The sequence below is a fragment of the Chanos chanos genome, chromosome 1 (genome assembly GCF_902362185.1).
Source record: "Chanos chanos chromosome 1, fChaCha1.1, whole genome shotgun sequence".
In the NCBI taxonomy this organism is placed as follows: Eukaryota; Metazoa; Chordata; class Actinopteri; order Gonorynchiformes; family Chanidae; genus Chanos; species Chanos chanos.
Genome location: NC_044495.1, coordinates 8659748 through 8676578, shown reverse-complemented (window position 1 = coordinate 8676578; position 16831 = coordinate 8659748). Strand labels below are relative to the sequence as shown.

At 41.2% G+C, this 16831-nt stretch overlaps 1 protein-coding gene across 1 annotated transcript; it reads right to left on the bottom strand.

Moving 5' to 3' along the window:
* Window positions 1–13985: 13985 nt before the first annotated feature.
* On the bottom strand, window positions 13986–16651 carry jkamp (jnk1/mapk8 associated membrane protein). Its single transcript, XM_030783682.1, has 7 exons — window positions 16584–16651; window positions 16090–16169; window positions 15763–15917; window positions 15179–15385; window positions 14831–15012; window positions 14643–14719; window positions 13986–14509 (listed from the first exon to the last, which is right to left on the bottom strand). The coding sequence occupies exons 1-7, from the start codon at window positions 16585–16587 to the stop codon at window positions 14291–14293; spliced, it is 924 nt and encodes a 307-aa protein (XP_030639542.1). The 5' UTR covers window positions 16588–16651; the 3' UTR covers window positions 13986–14290.
* Window positions 16652–16831: the final 180 nt, after the last annotated feature.

The window sequence follows — 16831 nt, the reverse complement described above, 5'->3', positions numbered from 1 at the left end:
ATCACAGTCTCATTGAAAATAAACAGAGGTTGGATGGAGACCGTCCGTGCGCCGTGGATGATGTTTATATAAGTGTTTTAAATGCATGTTTTGCAATGAGAATAACTGGATGCTCTGTGATGTGATAAGCTTTGTCATTGTAAGTTTATGACAGATTTCTTTTGCCCTCATTTTAAGAACTGGAAAGTGGAGACGAACAATACACGTTTGGATGTGCTGTGAGCAGAATGTGAAAAAGCATGTCTAGTCTTAAGAGAACGAGACTTCATACGCTCAATCCCACAGATTTATAATGCATCACACACTCTCTCTCTCTCCCACTCTCTCCCCGTGTGTGTGTGTTAAGCTATGCACTTATGCTGTGAAGCTATTAGTGCAATCGGACGGTAGCCGTGCTGTTGGCTTTGGAACAGGTAAACACAAACAGGATTAAGCCTGGCAGAGGCATTATGGCTTTGCTCCTGAGGACAGAGCAGGCTGACGGTTCACTTTTGACAGCCCCGGCTTTCCTGTGAGTGCTATTGTTTGCTCTTAACAGGCTTTCAGTTCTGCCGACGGCGAGCGTAAGACATCCATTATGGCCTATACTCTGACTCTCTGGTCATTTGCCGATTCGGGTCTGCCGAGGCCCGACAAGCTGGTTCATTGTTTGAGGCTTCGCTATCACAGAAATCAATTCGGATCCGATTTTGATTCATCCGCGTCAAAGCACTACTGGACTAATTAGGCTCTTATTCCTGAAAGGCCAACGCGAGCCGTCCGGATCTCAGACGTGCCGAAGGCGTCCGAGGTGGTTCTTTTTTTTCCCCTGCTCTACAGCGAAGCAGAAACGCTGGACGATATTTAAAAAGGAAAAAGAAAAAAACGGATGGGTGTGGTTTATGGGGACGCAGAGGGTTATGGATGCGCGTGAGGTTGGCACCCTAAAGAAAAGTGGTGGCAGGTTTGAAGGATGTGTGTGGAGGACAGTGGACAGGGTGACAGGCAGACAGACGGGCGAGGACTAAAGCCGGTCCCCTTGCTCTGATGGATTTCCCGCCGGGCTAGCCTGTTCCCTGAGTCAGCGAGTCTGTGTGCTACAACGGTGAGTGGTCAAGGTAAAGCAGGCAGGGGGAAATGAAGAGATCAAAGAGGCCAGTTAAAAAAAAAAAAAGGCACAAAACAAAATTCTGTCCACATTTCGGCGGCTCAGAGAGGGTCGTTTGCTGCACCGGCCCAGTGATGGAACTTCCTGACCGAAAGCTCTTAAACACATTGGAATTTGACTCTGCGCTAACATCTGGCAATTCCAAAAGTGTAGTGTCAGCATTCCTCCACTATCCACTCATGAGATGTTTCATAGATCATAAAAAAAGTGCCTTCAAACAAACTCGTTAAGGAGGAAATTGAGTCATGATTTTGTGGTATATATCACCATCCTCTTGGCCAATCCTGGGTGGAGGTGCGGTGGTGGGGTTTAAGTGGGTATGTAAGATAGAGAGAGAGAGAGAGAGAGAGAGAGAGAGAGAGAGATGGTCTGAGCACTGGTCAGAAGAGCTGTCGAACGAGGGCCCTTACCCGCATCAGCTCTGCTAGCCAAGCGAGAGACGTGGTGATGTATTACCTTTGGTGCTTGGAGTTCATTGCATGAGCCACAGAGACACTACTTACAGCACTCTTCAACAGCAACTGCATTTAGGATCTTCTCTCCCTGACAGTGGGTCTTTTCTTCCTTAACCACTATGGGCAAAACTTACCCAAACTCCAAAACTGAACATATTGTAAAATCTCTCTCTCTCTCTTTCTCTCTCTCTCTCTCTCTCAAACACACACACACACACACACACACACACACACATGTACCTCTCAAAAGGGGCGTGTGTGTGTCTAAAGTGTCTCCTCTGTGAGGAAACTCTCATTTATGTGAGCTGCTGTGTTTATCCTGAACATCATGTATTATGCAGGGCCCACTCCTGGTAAGAGACTCAATAATGTATCAAATTAACAGGCTATCTGATGTGAAGCATAAGGCCCATATCCAGTGACTGCTGCTGAGAGATACAAGCTCACAAGCATCAAACAAGTGAGCCTGACATACAGTATATATGAGTCACTTTCCCATGATGCTTTATGGTTCAAACTAACCAGAGCTGAAGGGAAAAACTGGAGGACAAGCAAGACATTGTCGCTTTATTTTCCTAAACGTTAAAGTAAAATAAAGTTAAAAGACAACTAAAGAGTACAACCATGAATTTCAATCATGTATGTTGTCTTTTCATTACTAGTAAAAAGTTGACAAAATGACAAATGGATACCTATTTCACAACATGCTATTTATTTGATTAATGTCCTCTTTGTGTGAAGACGAGTGTCAAAGAAAGAGACAAAGAGACACACAAAGTGAGGAGAAAAAACACAATGAAATGGATTCTGTGATGCATACGTGAAGGCAGAGGTATAATTTGACTACGAAGACAAAGTCACACAATCAAATACAGAAGCACCCATTGTCTTAAAAGGCAATAATGGATCAATGGTTGTCTATAAGATAAAGGCAGCTATTGAACTGAGGCATGGCGGTTATCTGGGTAACCTTGAGAGATGGGCAGATACAGAGAGAGAAGTACGAGTCCACCTGCAAATTGTACAAATGAAGGGATATCGTGATTACGCGACTGTTACGGTCTTATGGATGATTTGTGTATGCAATTAGGCAAGGAAATGTGTGGTAGGACAAAAATAAAAAAGGAGAAATCCACGGATATTTATGTTAATGGTGATATCCACTCCGTGTTGTACCTTTAATCTGATGTAAATTGAAAATATCATATTAAGATGATCAAATTAAAAATGATACACTGCTTTAATATGACTGTCCGCGCCGTCACATTATCTGACACGCTTGCATGTGTTGCGCGTGTTAAGAATCCTGTCGCCATGTCTAATTAGACCATTCTTAATGTTTTCATATTCGATACTCTCCGCACATCCTTTTTCCTACCCCCCCCCACCCCCCACCCCTCCAAAAAAATCTCATTAAATTTAAACTGTGAGTTGAAGCAGCTGAAGTGAAAGTCAACGTTCCAGAGAGGCTTGAATTTCCTAATATGATTGCAGCGGTCTAACGTTCCTTTATTCCGCACGGCAGATGGCAGACAGTGGAAATGACAGCTTGGGTTCCCTGCACATCACACCGTGGGCACACTGCACTGTCTGCATCACAGCCGTTCCCATTTTTTAATCTTTTATTCACATCGATCAGAAACAATAGAATGTCAGCTGCAATGTACCCTGAGAATAAATGACTCCAGCCCGTCGTCGGAATGCCTCACGTGTCTACACTCAGAAACTCCTCGAGTGTTTGTACACATACTGTATGTGGGACGCCGAAGTAAGAAGATTACATGATGATATGTTATGATAATTTGATATTTGAAGATGCTCCAACATCAGTCCAAATAGATAATTACACTGCGTTCGAATAAGGAAAAACATTGGATATCGGACTGATCCACTCAGTGGATAACATGATGAAAAAAATGAACATAAAAATATATAAATAATTACTGTCACCTAAGCAGCAATATCATCTGTAAACTAATCGCTCATACCTTTATTGTTTTTTCTGGGGGGGTTTCAGCCAGTTCCTCTTCGAACCAAAAATTATTGACATTTTGCGAAACAGAATAACTTCCTACGAGGATGAAACGACCTAGCCGGCAATTTATGGAAATGTCCTTCTATGTTTGCTTCCGACATGGGAAATATTAGAAGCCGGCGACATTGAGGTACTGGTATGTAAGATCTCGTACAAACAATGTAGCTCTTGACCTTGGATCAGAGATAAATTATGCACACGAGCTGAAATGTGACACTTCTCTGACCGCCCCCCGCCCCCCCCCCCCCCTGCTCCTCCTCCTCCTCCTCCTCCTCCTCCTCCTCCTCCTCCTCCTCCCTGCCCCCCAAAGCCATGAGTTTAAACAGCCTCCCTGTTTTACCACACGCAATCAAAACCCCGTAATGAGACTGGCGGCAAACAAGACAGGACACTGCAATGCGTGACACAAGACACCTGTACGGCTTAAGTACTTGGATGTTTACCACCCGCTCCAAACAAAAAGGAGAAAAAGGACAAAAATACAAGTGTTCAATCAAGCACTGGCAATGAAAAAGCTTGAGCCAAAACTCTCGCTGTAATGGAAGAAAGGCCTCTAGCGGAAAGGAAATACATAATTGCAGTTCTTTTCCTGTTAACCTGTCTGATGCTTTGGAGTTAGACAAAGCAGAGATGACAGATACTTTGAGGGTCAGTAACAAAAGAAGGAAGAGTTTAGAGATTTCTTTTGTCATGAAAAAAGTTGAAACGGATCCGACGGACGGTTTCTTTTTTTAGGAAGCTTTTCTCGGTCTTCGGTGTTCCCTTAAAAAACCTCCGCGTTTAAGTTCACTTTAAAGGACACCGTTGGAAGAACTGTCCCCCATCAGTAGCACAGTACAAAAGCTTAGCTTCTTCCCAGTCTGACGCCTGCCTCATCCATGTGTCTACTGGAGGCTTTATAGCCAATTAAAATGCCTCTGCTTGGACTGTTTCCCTCTTTTCACTGCACCATTCCGGGAGAGAGAGACAGAAAGAGAGCAAGCTTGTGTTTAGATGGAAACAAAAGAATACAATTGCTGGCTTGTTCAATCAGTCTACCATTACTGAAGTGTTTTTGAACAAGCTTCGTGACAGTATAGATTTTAATACACGAGCGTGCCTCCAGATACAAACGATTAAAGACAACAAACATTGCTGGTTAATAAAGCGTGTGGTACTACATGAAGTTCATCCTTTGGGATGGAACAGTCCGTGCTACGATCCTGCAAGACTAGACAGATGTAACCTCAATGCCTGGACAGCGAATGTGTTAAAATTCTCACCTCTGCACGAAGGCCTGAATGAAAATTACATATCCTGCCAAGCAAATGGTTGCAAGCAAACTTTTTTTTTTCTTTTTTTTTGCTAATACTCTGGTCTAGGGTTATGAACTTATGACCACAGAATCCCAAGCTGTATTGGAAAATAAGGACTGGTAAGCCAAGCAGCAAGGGCCTGTGGCCAAGGTGGGAACTGCTGAAGTTTGAAGACATTTTCGAGAAAGGAAAAAACATGCAAGATGCTTCCTAGCAATGAGGTAAAAAAAAAAAAAAAAATCAATAGCTACCCTGCAGCTCAAACCCTGTCTAATTACCTCTAAGACATGGTGCACTGGCCTCCACCTGGATGAGCAGATGGAACAACAGTGCCCCCTGCAGGTCAGATCTGGAGTAACACCCTCATGTTCGAACGAGGATTACATTCTCCCTAGCCACAAGGATCCACGCCATATGTGCAACTGCATAAACTCACATCACGATCAGAAGAGTCTGAAAGCTTGCCTTTAGGCAAAGGAAGGAATAGTCGATAAACCTGTCTTTTTTAATGCTTCTTACATGTCCTACAACAACGCAAATGAGGTCTGAAACCTGGCAGGGCTTTGAAAAGGATGCTGTGGTACAAGAAGCACAGGGTAGATGTAAATAAGGGGTGGGACTTAGACATCTGTGGTGTCACTCAGCCAAGGATTAGATGGTGGGAGAATCCACGGTCAATTAGACTCCGCCTCAGTCAGCCTCTTCAGAATTCTCATGCATGAGAATGTCATTACAACAGCTGGAATCTCTAAGGACTACAGATGACAGCCTAGATTGTATTCTCTGTTTTCTGGAAAACTGATATCTGAAGGATGACACTCAGGTGACTGTGGATGTAAATGTGACACACTTACATGTAGGCACACAGAGAGTGTAAGGAGAACTAACAGTTGTGCAGGAAAGGGGTCTCACATTCAAAATTTTGATGTTCTTTCCAAAGCAAAACTGCATCACTAAATGGCAAAAATGTGCTAATGTCTTTTCTAGAACAAGCAATTCTCTCAAATACATCTTTATGATTTGCTGCCATCTGGTGAGCATAGCTACTGAACTGGAATATATTAGTCTGTAGTGTATTATTATGTTTCTGTTTGTATTTTTACTTATTTTCCCAGCAGTGCGCCTCAGAACGCTCACATGTTTAATGACTGTTTCACTCATTTCTTAGCTGTTCTCTTAGATCCATTTGAAGGAAAAATATAAAGCTCTCGCTCAGCTACGCACCTGACATAAAAGTTCTGCCTCCTTACTGAGTGATTAATCCTTTCCACCTGGATTGCATGGTTGGATTTAGCTAGACTGAGAACAAAACTGACCTACCTCGTGTTAAAAAAAAAAAAAAAAAAAAAGCGGGTCATTTTAAAAAAAAAAAAAAAAAAAAAAGACACAAACAATGGAAATATAAACCAAGGAATTCGAAATTCACACTTTCTGCTAAATCTTTTAACTTATCTGAACAATACAGAGGGGAAGATGCCGTTGATTAATGAGGCAGAGTTAACCGCTATGCATATCGCACGAGGTAGAAAAAATAAAGTCTCATCATAAACTTGACTGGGAATCATACAATCGCTCTGTGTTGTCATGCCAACAACTGCTGTACACAGATGGACGCACAGAGTTGCCCGAGCCTGTTAAACTTCACAAAGCGATTAACTTTGGACTGTAACCACAAGATTTAGTTTCTAGGAAGTATCAGGTCGTTTTTTCTTTGTTTAAAAGAATGGCTGCATGTTTAGTACCAGACTTCCCTGCTGTTATGGTTGCTTTGGAACATTTAAGAGAGTTAGGTAAGACATAAACTTTCCCACAATATCAAAAGTTTACAAGTAAGTTGACACAGTGCTAATTTGACTGGTTGCATTAGCTGGTTTAGTTAAAAAAGTTAAAAGCCATCTCCTGAACCAAGGCGTATATTCTGTAAAAGCGCTCGGCTCTCAAGATAATTAATGTCATTTTCCTACTTTGAGACTGGTCTCGATGTGACCGTGTACGTGTGGTGGTCGCTTGTGCTTTTTAGAGAAACAGCTGAAAGAAAAGGGCGTTTCATTTAATCAAGAGGCAAGTCATCACCTTAGAGAGATTTCGGCTGCGATCAAGGAGTTGGTAAGTCAGATTTCAGACGACTCCTTAGTTCTGTATGCCGTGGTACGATTAGAGGCGCCCTGCTTCCTTAGAAACGAATATTACAGTAGGCAGTGACTTCAAACAACACTTTCCACCCTGGATGTTCTGCATGTTTACGTCCTAGATTCAAACCTGGTACGTGGCCTATTCAGTAAAAAAGCGGGAACTGTCAGTGCCGAGGCAAATGACTGTTAAAATTAACTTATGGTTGTGATGTATATATCCATATCAGCACCACTCTAGTTAATAAGAATGGTTTTAATATTAAATTAGGCGCTATATCTGAGAGGTAACCTCTGTAAACAGCCATATTTTAACCAGTAATACCTTGCAAAAATGTTCATAGGAAGCATCAAGAAAATCTGCTCACGAGAACTTGGAGATTGAAACCATTGAGACAAGCAAAATCAGGCATCAAGTTACGAATCTTCGTGACGATATTAGAAATGAAATGTCAGGTATGCAGGTTTCCTCAGAACAGGTCATTGTTATGTTTGTCATGGACAAATAACGAAGTGTGTGAATGTATCTTGCATTTAAAAAGAAAAAACCTGCAAATATAAGGGCAACATTTTCACTCAGCTGGTGTGGCTGCTGTCAGAGAAGCCAATGCCGAAGAGCTGAGTCAACTCCAGGCGGAACTGAACAGCACAGTGCAGGATTTAGAGGCCATGGAGAAGAAGCTGAAACTTCTGGAGCAGCAAAATAAAGTTCTGATGTGAGTTTCTATGCAGTAGTGTACGGTATTCTGTTATTGCCTCAGTTCGAGTTTTCTCCAAATGTCACTGGGTTGTCTCAATGTGTTCTATGATATGCTTTCTTGTGTAAGCCCATTGAACTGACAGCTTGGTAATGAGTACAATCTGTCTTGATTTTATAAGAATTCTAACCATACAGGAACAGACACTTAAAACATCCTTTTCTTTCTAAATAAATAAATTATTCATATTCAACTGTTTCACTCCCGAAATTGAACTCTGAGTTGGTTTAGTCATTTACACTCACGTTTAATAAATATGTTTCAGTCAAGAAAGAGAGCTTGTGAAAAGCAGCCATGAAGATGTTACTGGCCAAATCAACCGTTACCTGTCAAAAAAATCCCAGAAACAGACCAAGTTGAATGAAACAAGAAATGAGATCCAAACTTTGAATGATGAGATCCTTCAGGTGGATTTTGCCAGAAAGCAGCTGGAGGAGGATATGACTGAGGAGAGGAAAAAGTTTGACGAGACCAAGAAGACTCTTAAAAAAGAAGTATGTTCATTTTTCTGGGGGAAGAACAATCCTATCCTATGCACTGTATACGTAGTAGCTTTAATCATCTTCCTCATATCTAGATTGATGACACCATCCGCAACATTCAGGAGCAGAAAATGGCCAATTTGAGGACATGCGCTGAACTCGACGCATTAAAATCAGTGCTTTTAAACAAGGAGGAGAAGATTTCCGAATATAAAAATGTGAGTGGATGTGTGCACTGTGCAATGCTGAAGTTCATGAATTTCTAAGATGACAAAAAAAAAAAGCGTAGCGGATAGTTTTCTTTTAAATACTTTGAATATTATATAATTAATTTTTAGTGAAAGGACTGATTTATCTGTTTCATTCTGGGTTTTCTTTTTTGCGTGTTGTAGCGCATTACCCAGCTAGAGAAGAGTATAGCTAGACTGATGACCACACACATGCAATACGAAGAGCAGCTAGCGGAGGAGGTTAGGAAGTCAGAGGAACTGGATCGTCAAATGTAAGCCACATAGTTATAAACTCCATTAATGCTTTTTTTTCCCTTCTGGTCTGCAGTTCGTCATATTTCCCGATTTACTTTCATGCTAAGTTTTTTTGTTTCCTCTTTGTTCCTTTAATATCTTTAATCTACAGAGAAATTCATGAAAAAAAGCTGTCGGAGATGGAGAGAGCATTTGAAGAGAAGGTTCAGGTCCTCCAGGAGAAAATATCCAAGGTTTCAATACTTTTGATTGCTTGTTATTATGTGAAGCTTAAGCAAAACAACAACAACAAAACAGCATATTATTTTTATAATTTCTTTTTATGAGGTATCAGCACTCCAAATGCTGAACCTTTAGATGTCAGATTTAGGTATTGATTTCCTGCTAGAGACTGAACCTGCTGGCCTATAGTCAAATTGTGCTTTTGAAAAGCACTCCTTCAAAGATGTACTATGTAGAAATGACCTTTGAAAGAGCTGGGGGTTCTGGACTGCCCTCAGAAGTGCTATAGTTCACAAAGCTCATGGGAGGTCAGCAGCTCTGGTCAAACAAGCCTTGCAAAGACTGGTTTAAGTTTCCCCTTTCCAACTGGATCACATTTATCTCTCTAATTTGACTTGCTCGAAAAGGTAGATAGAGAAGTCTGCACTATCTGTGACTGATGTTTTTAGATATGAGCTTGCTTAATTGTTTAATAGACTCTGTCCTGCGCTTAGACAGAAAATGAGATCGCAGAGGGTCAGAGAATTAATGGGATCCATTTAAAGTGCATCTCCGAGCTGTCGGACAGCTTTAACATTCAGAGGAAAGAGGAGGAAAATGCCGTGGCTGAACACCAAAGCTTGTCTAGACGGTAAATTAACACCCCCCCCCCCCCCCAGTTCACTTCCACTGTCTGTCTGTCGTCCAGCGATACAAGACTACACTGCAACTGCATGTTGTGTTTGAACAAATAGTAATTTTCATCTCTTTTTTTTTGTAGACTACAGAGGTCTAAACTCAGACTTGAGGAACGCATTGCGTCCATTGCAAGACATAAGATTGAAATCAGAGCAATGGGAGAGGAAATGAAACAACTCCATGAAACTAACCTGTGAGATTCAGTATCTTCATTTTACAAATCTTCAGCTTCTGACTGTCATTACATAAGAAATACCACTAATAAAATGCATATCCTCAGTAATAGAAGGCATTCAACTTTCTGTATCATCTCTTTCAGAGTCAATGCAGACCTGTTTCAAAAAAACCTGAATGAACTCGAGAGTCAACTGGACAAAGAGAAGAAAATGAGGTTTTAACAAGCACTTCTATCTGACCTCCTCTAAAACATTTTCCTCTTTTATTAACGCTCTCTCCCTTCTTTTATGGTTTTTGACTGGTGGAACATTATGAACTTTCTATGCTCAGGGATGACCTTGAGGTTGAGAAAGATCGACTGTGTCAGTCTCTCGAGGATCTTAAAGAGAATCACGAAAGACACATGGTGGAGGTCAATGCGGCCATTGAGTTAACCAAAAAGCGATACAGGGACCTGAAAGGGGAGGTCAGGCAGTTCTTCCGCTTGAGTAAGTCGCTCTGTGTTAATGTGCTGTAATTGCCATGCCGTTGCTACAGTGACCTTCACTATTAACAGGAGAAAAAACTCAATGACCACGCTTCCATGAATTCAATGATTGAGCTTTTAACCAAGGAGGTCATCGATACTGAGGAGGAGTGTAAGCAGAGAGAAATGTCTCTCCATTCCGAGATCCCCAAGCTCGCCGTAAGTCAATGACAAGATGTATCTCTCTCACCCCAGCTTAAACATACTGCATATATCATGTTCTGATTGTTGACGGTAAGTCCTTCCCATCTGAAATGTGTGCGAGTCATGATCTTCTCCTCTGGCTCACGCAAGACTGAGGCTGAATTGATCTCTCAAGCCCGTCAAGCCAAAGAGGAGGAGCTCAACGTACAGCAGTCGATTTTGGGAGAAGTGGGACAACAGTATGACGTTGAGCACGCCAGATACCAGACACTCAAACAATATACAACAGGTAGATACAGCACAGATTCTCCTCATTCCGTTCCATTTGAGTCAGTCACAGACAACGACACTAACAGAATGCAGTTAAATTACCCATTTGGACACGCTTAGCGACACATACATAACACTTTGCCTCACAGAAAACCTGACGGTCGCTGGTTAGAAGGGAAGATGATTTACATTGTGGTCCAGTCAAATTGAACAACAACCCTCTGCTGAATGAGTTGATCCACATTTCAGTAAAGATGTCACATTATTTTTTAATTTTTTCTTTTTTTTTTTTTTTGTCCTCAGAGTTAGTCACCAGAAGGAATAACCTAAGGCTCTCCATTGAGGAAACAACAGAGCGAACTGCTGCTCTCCTTAAGCCAAAGGTGGGGAAGCACACAGCAACTGTCACAGAAAAATTTCATTTCCATCTACAGTTGCCTGGGCTTTGTAAAAACAATGGTAATGTGACTTTCACAGGATGATTTAAAACAAGAGTTGGAGACCTTACAAACAAAGCATATGGAGATGCTCCACTCACACATTGAAGAAATTAGCAGCACAGAGAAAAGCATCTATGAGAACGGGATAATGCTGGAACAAGTCCGTATGGAGAACAGCCGACTGCATTTCGTGAGTCAAACAAATTCCTCTTGACGGGACAGTCTACAAATGGATCTTTATTTTCTCCATGTCAGTTCCATAGCTCTATTCAGTTTTTATCTGGATTACAGGGGTTTTTCGTTAGCTTTCTCTTGTCGTCTTCACTGTTCCCCGAAATAATCGCCCCTCCTTTTACTCTTGTCTGTATGCAGTGTGTAGAACAAATGAAAAGGGAGATATGCAGCATACAGAAAGACAAAGAAAAGCACACTCAGGAGACTGAATGGCTGAAAGAAGAAGTACATTCTCTAATCAGTGAGTAGGCCCATACAGGCAATACTGTTCTAATCTGAACTCTGCTCACTGTTCAGAAAGACTTCATTTCATTGTGTAACATAATAGGGTTGACCAGTTACAAACACGCAATACCCGCATCTCATATTTCTCAAAATTATATTGTAGGGAATCTGCAGGAGGGCTGGGCATCAGATGCATGGCTTACGAAGGTAGGAGGCAGAATGTAAAGAAATGTTATTCATAAAAATGTTAATCAGGCTGATGACAGGCATCTCTAGTGCATAGCACTTTCATTTATGAAGTTGGCCTTAAACCAGATTCAACTTAAAACAGGAGCATTCCCCATACTAACAGATGGGCTCGATTTTTAAATTGCCACTTAGTAGTTCAATGTAAATGTGTAAATATGTTGTAAATATGTTACAACAAAACAACGCAAATATATTTTGTTGGTTTCTTTGGATGCATTATCCAATATTTTTAAATAAGTTCAACTGCCGAAAATGATATAATTTTGAGGGTGCGCAGTTATGGAAATGAGGAATTCCTGATGAAAAACACACAAAAAAAGTACAAGCGTTTTAATGAAAACGCGAATCACCGAAAAACGGTGAGGTCATGGATATGGAGAGCCCCGTGTGCCTAAATGAGTGAACGTCTCCTTCTGTAAGGAGTAAGCTGTCAGCTAAAATTTCACCTCCATCTCATGGTTAAGCTTGATGGAACGTGTACCTAAATGGTTGACTGGAATGTAGAGGTTAATTCCCTGTAACGACTGATCTGTGTCCAGACACTAACATGATCCCTGTAATTTTGTGTCCACTTCATCTGAAGTACATAAAATCCATAAAGGACTGAATGCAGATGAAGCATCAGATGAATGACTAATAGAGACTCCATCATGACTTCATCATGACTTCACTCATTTGCGCACTGCAGCACACTGAGTCAGAGTACAGCCAATATGTATTTGTTCCAGATCGGCAGAGTAGATACAGCGCTCTGGAAACTATTCCAAGATCCTGAATTAGACTAACATGGTAACACGAGATGTGAAAATGTGATTAACTGAGACTTGTTTCAGGAGTCGACAGAAAGAGATGAGAAGATCCTGGAGGCTATACACAAGCTCACAGAGAAGATCCGAGACAGATCGCTTCACGTCAGAGCCATAAACAGCAAATTTGACAAAGAGCTCGCAGGCATAAGCCGTGTGTTTCGAGAACCTGAAGGCATCCAACAGGCAGCAACATAAAACCGCATAAACACAGAGAGAACTGTGCGTGTGACATTTCCAAGATAAATCTAGCTGCGTTGAGAATGTGAGGTTTGACAGACTGTCAGATAACAGACAGACATGTGTTATGACTGTGTTTCAGCTCTGCAAATGCAAATAAAATATCTTTCTAATTTATTTCACAAGATTATCACTTCTGACAAAGGAGATACATTTTTAATCTGATGCTCACAGAATGAACATTTCCACAAAAATCCACCATACTTTTGTGACATGTCAAGTACAAAGCAGTTTCATGTTAAGAATATTCAATTAATGATCTGAACTCACTTCCTTGAATTCCTAGCATGCTGATAAAACAACTATAATTTTTTTTCATTTATATAAATATACAAACATAAAAGAAACAATCTTATCACTCAGGTAGGCTAAAGGAGACATTTAAAGAAAGTAAATATTTTATAGACTCTTAGACATATTCAGTAGCAGCAATACTTTCAGATAGTCCTACATGCAAACAGAATTTCAGTTCAATAGTTTGTCAATCAGGATTTTATAGTGTTAAGCATTTGTATATGTGATGCTAAGAGCCAAGAAATTAAGTCTTTTGGCACAAGGTTTTCTTCATTATACGAGAACTAACATTTGGTTTCTCACTATACAGACTATATAATAAACAGCTAGACTCTTCTTTAGCCATGGAATACAATGAGTCAATGATATGTACTCATCACTGAAGCTGTTCAACAGGGAATTAAACAAACGTTTAAAAAAAAAAAAAAAAAAGTTATTTGAACCATTTACAACTTTACAGTAATCCAGTATTACAAATCCACAAAACCATGCTGTATAGCTTTACTCAGCATTTTTAAAATAGTAAGCAGGAACATATATATATATGTATCATCTCTGTACAAGATACATTTATGCTTCTTCAACACAATAGTGTGGAGTGAAGGGGGAAAAAAAAAAGACAATAAAAGTTTAATCTCCCTAGCATAAATTAGCACTTATTTTGCAGCAGATGAGTTTTTTTTTATCTCCCAAGTTCAGCCAATCAGCTCTTGCAGCAGGTACAGCTTGCAGACTTCAGCCCCTCTCAGTGTTTGTAAAAACAGGCACCCAAGACACCAGGACCAATTTTACTGTAACAGCATTGAGCATCAAACGTCACAAGCTCTCCTCCAGTGTTTTATTGGGTCTCTGCAGTGCCTATGTCAATGGTGCCATGAACAAAGGTGTTTCTTCCTACTGTAACCAAGGCTGCGATTCCCCCACGGTCTGTTCCCATGGTGATAAGGGGTCCTGTACGCACAGGTCACAGCTCTGTGCGGAGGACCCGATGTAGCGCTGTCAGTGTCCGTTGCCACCCTCTGACAAGATCCTGTTGGGTTCTGTGAATTTGGCCGTGAGCAGGTAAAACAGGGCAGGTCCAGGCACCAAAGCCAGCAGAGGCAAGTCCTGTCCCAGCTTGTCCAGTCGGGAGATGGAGATGATGCCATAGGCATGAAGGAGCCAGTGACTCAACAGTACCACCAGCCTCTTCTTCTTGGCAACAAGGTTCTTGAAAGACTGGAAAACATCACATTTTAATGTAAATACGAATGTTATAAAATAAAACAGATGGAGTCAGTGGGTAGAACTGAGTGCCGTGTTTCGATTCATAACAGCCAAGTAATCCATCATCATAACATAACACTCTTACCTGAATCTCTGAGGCTGACATGTACACTGCCAAGGTTACCAAGGACAATACCAGGATGATGTAAGGAAAGGCATAGTCTAATGAAAACAAAAGAGAAAAGAGGGGAAGAAAAAAAAAAAAAACATCACCTCCATTCTTCTCCTTACAACAGTAAAGCTCTCATGACTACTGTTCTGAACTCTACTCACAGAGAAGGCCTCCTCCAACTGCTTGTAAAACAGTGAGGATGGGGAAGAAGTAGAGGGCAGCGTAAATGCTTTTGAAGCGGTCTGACTTCCCCAAGCCACACGCTATCTTTTTCACCAGGAGAGGCCGCAGCAGCATCATCAAGACCAGGCAGAAGGCGTAGTAGATTAACACAATGGTGTACCTGAATACAGCACAGCACACCAAGGTGTCAGTCAAATCCCCCACCCCCCCCCCAAAAAAAGACCAAATATCATCAATAATGACAACATTTTAAAATGATTTCTGAAAGGAATGTGATCAAGGAGAGAAGGTTATTACACCTCTAATGTAGATAGTAACAGACTCACAGTGGGAACACGGCCTCCTGGGTACAGTGTAGTGTGGTGACGTAGTCTGGACTGGGGTTATACAGCATGGTGTACCAGTCTGACAGCATCTGGACTCGGCAAGACCGAATGGACAACTGACCCACCGGATCACTGACCAGTAGAGTCACCACAGCTGCGGCACTGCATTCAAACAAGGCTGTAATGTGCTGGAACAGGGCACTGGAGCTGAAGATGACATTAACAATAAACACATTAGAAAGTCAAGCGCGGACCCACTTCATAACGTGCATATCCTCTTTTCTGATTGAATACATAACAATGACTCATGCTCATGGTTTATATCCTACTTTAAGAGGGCATATGAAATCCAGCAAAGTCAGGAGTTCTCCTAAATTTACAACATTTTAGCATTAGACAACTCTGAAATACCAAATACATACAACAATAAAATTAACAAAAGCAAAAACCTAAATAATGCATAACAAACATACAAACGGAGAACTTGAAGCTTATTAAAACTACAGCAAAGCCACCCTTAATTTACTGAGTTGCTACATGCATTAGGCAAATCTGTTGCATGCATTAGACAAGGCTGTTTCTACCTTTTCTTCCCTGAATACCATTCTATAAAGAACCAGTGAAGTAGGAGTGGGAGCATGGCCATGAACCCCAGGTAGAGCCAGTCATAAAGTTCTGGTGAGCCGATACATTTCTGACAGATCTTCTGCAAATTAGCCCTTTCCCCTCGCGGACATACCTAGGAATTAGATTGCAAAGATTTCCAGCAAATGAATCTTATGCGAGCTTCCACCTCTAGTTCAACAATACCACGTTGTTAAAGTCCAAATACATCAGATTATTAATAAATACTGCGTACTCCAATCATTTTATACACTGCCCATAAGACATAGTGTTTAACCATTACTCACCCCACATTCTCCCTCAATCGTTCCATTTATTAGGGTCTTTCCACAATACAGCCCTGGACAGGTGGAACTCATTGCCACAGCTGCAGTAGACAACGTAAAGAAATGAAGTATCCCACAAAACACACGTTAGAAAAACATTACATTTATTCGCTCCTTCGGTAACGGCCGAACTAGCTGATAACTTTTATTTTACAGGTGTTTTACTCCTTAAAAAGTGATACATTTGAGGAGTAAATGACCGAATCATTCTTAGGCGATATGTTAAGATGTATAACGCTGGTTTCCAAAGGGAGAAACCCGTTGTTTTTACAGTGTTTTCTAGCAAACACCTACTTCTTATCTGTCTCTGACATAGCTTCACACAGCACTTAGCTACTTCACAGGCTAGCAGGCTAACGTCTACGAATATGACAAGCCTATATGAGAAATCTTACAGTATTTACGACTCGGTCATTCTTAATTCATTTAAACTACAACAGATCATTTTCACATACTCATATCCTAAGTCCAGAGCAGTCGATTTTCAGAGAAAACGGCCAGTATTCATCAGCCTAGCTTCTCGACGCAATTTAACCGGAAGAATTAAATGTAAACGTTCTTCTTTTTGTTGCTCTACCTGACTCTAGCCACTGACTATCATTGTGTCAGCGCCCTCTAACGATTTGGCATCCTTATTTGGAGGTACATGCAGCATCTCTCTCTCTCTCTCTCTCTCTCCTTTTAAGTAGGTCAGTTGTGACTT

Bases quoted from the DNA above. Each gene is read 5' to 3' on its own strand.
- jkamp (XM_030783682.1), bottom strand. The intron at 15,918-16,089 runs GTGAGTAATGGT...TCTAATTCCTAG, and splicing joins CGATTGAGGGAGAATGTGGG to GTATGTCCGCGAGGGGAAAG. The intron at 14,720-14,830 runs GTGAGTAGAGTT...TGTTTTCATTAG, and splicing joins AGTTGGAGGAGGCCTTCTCT to ACTATGCCTTTCCTTACATC.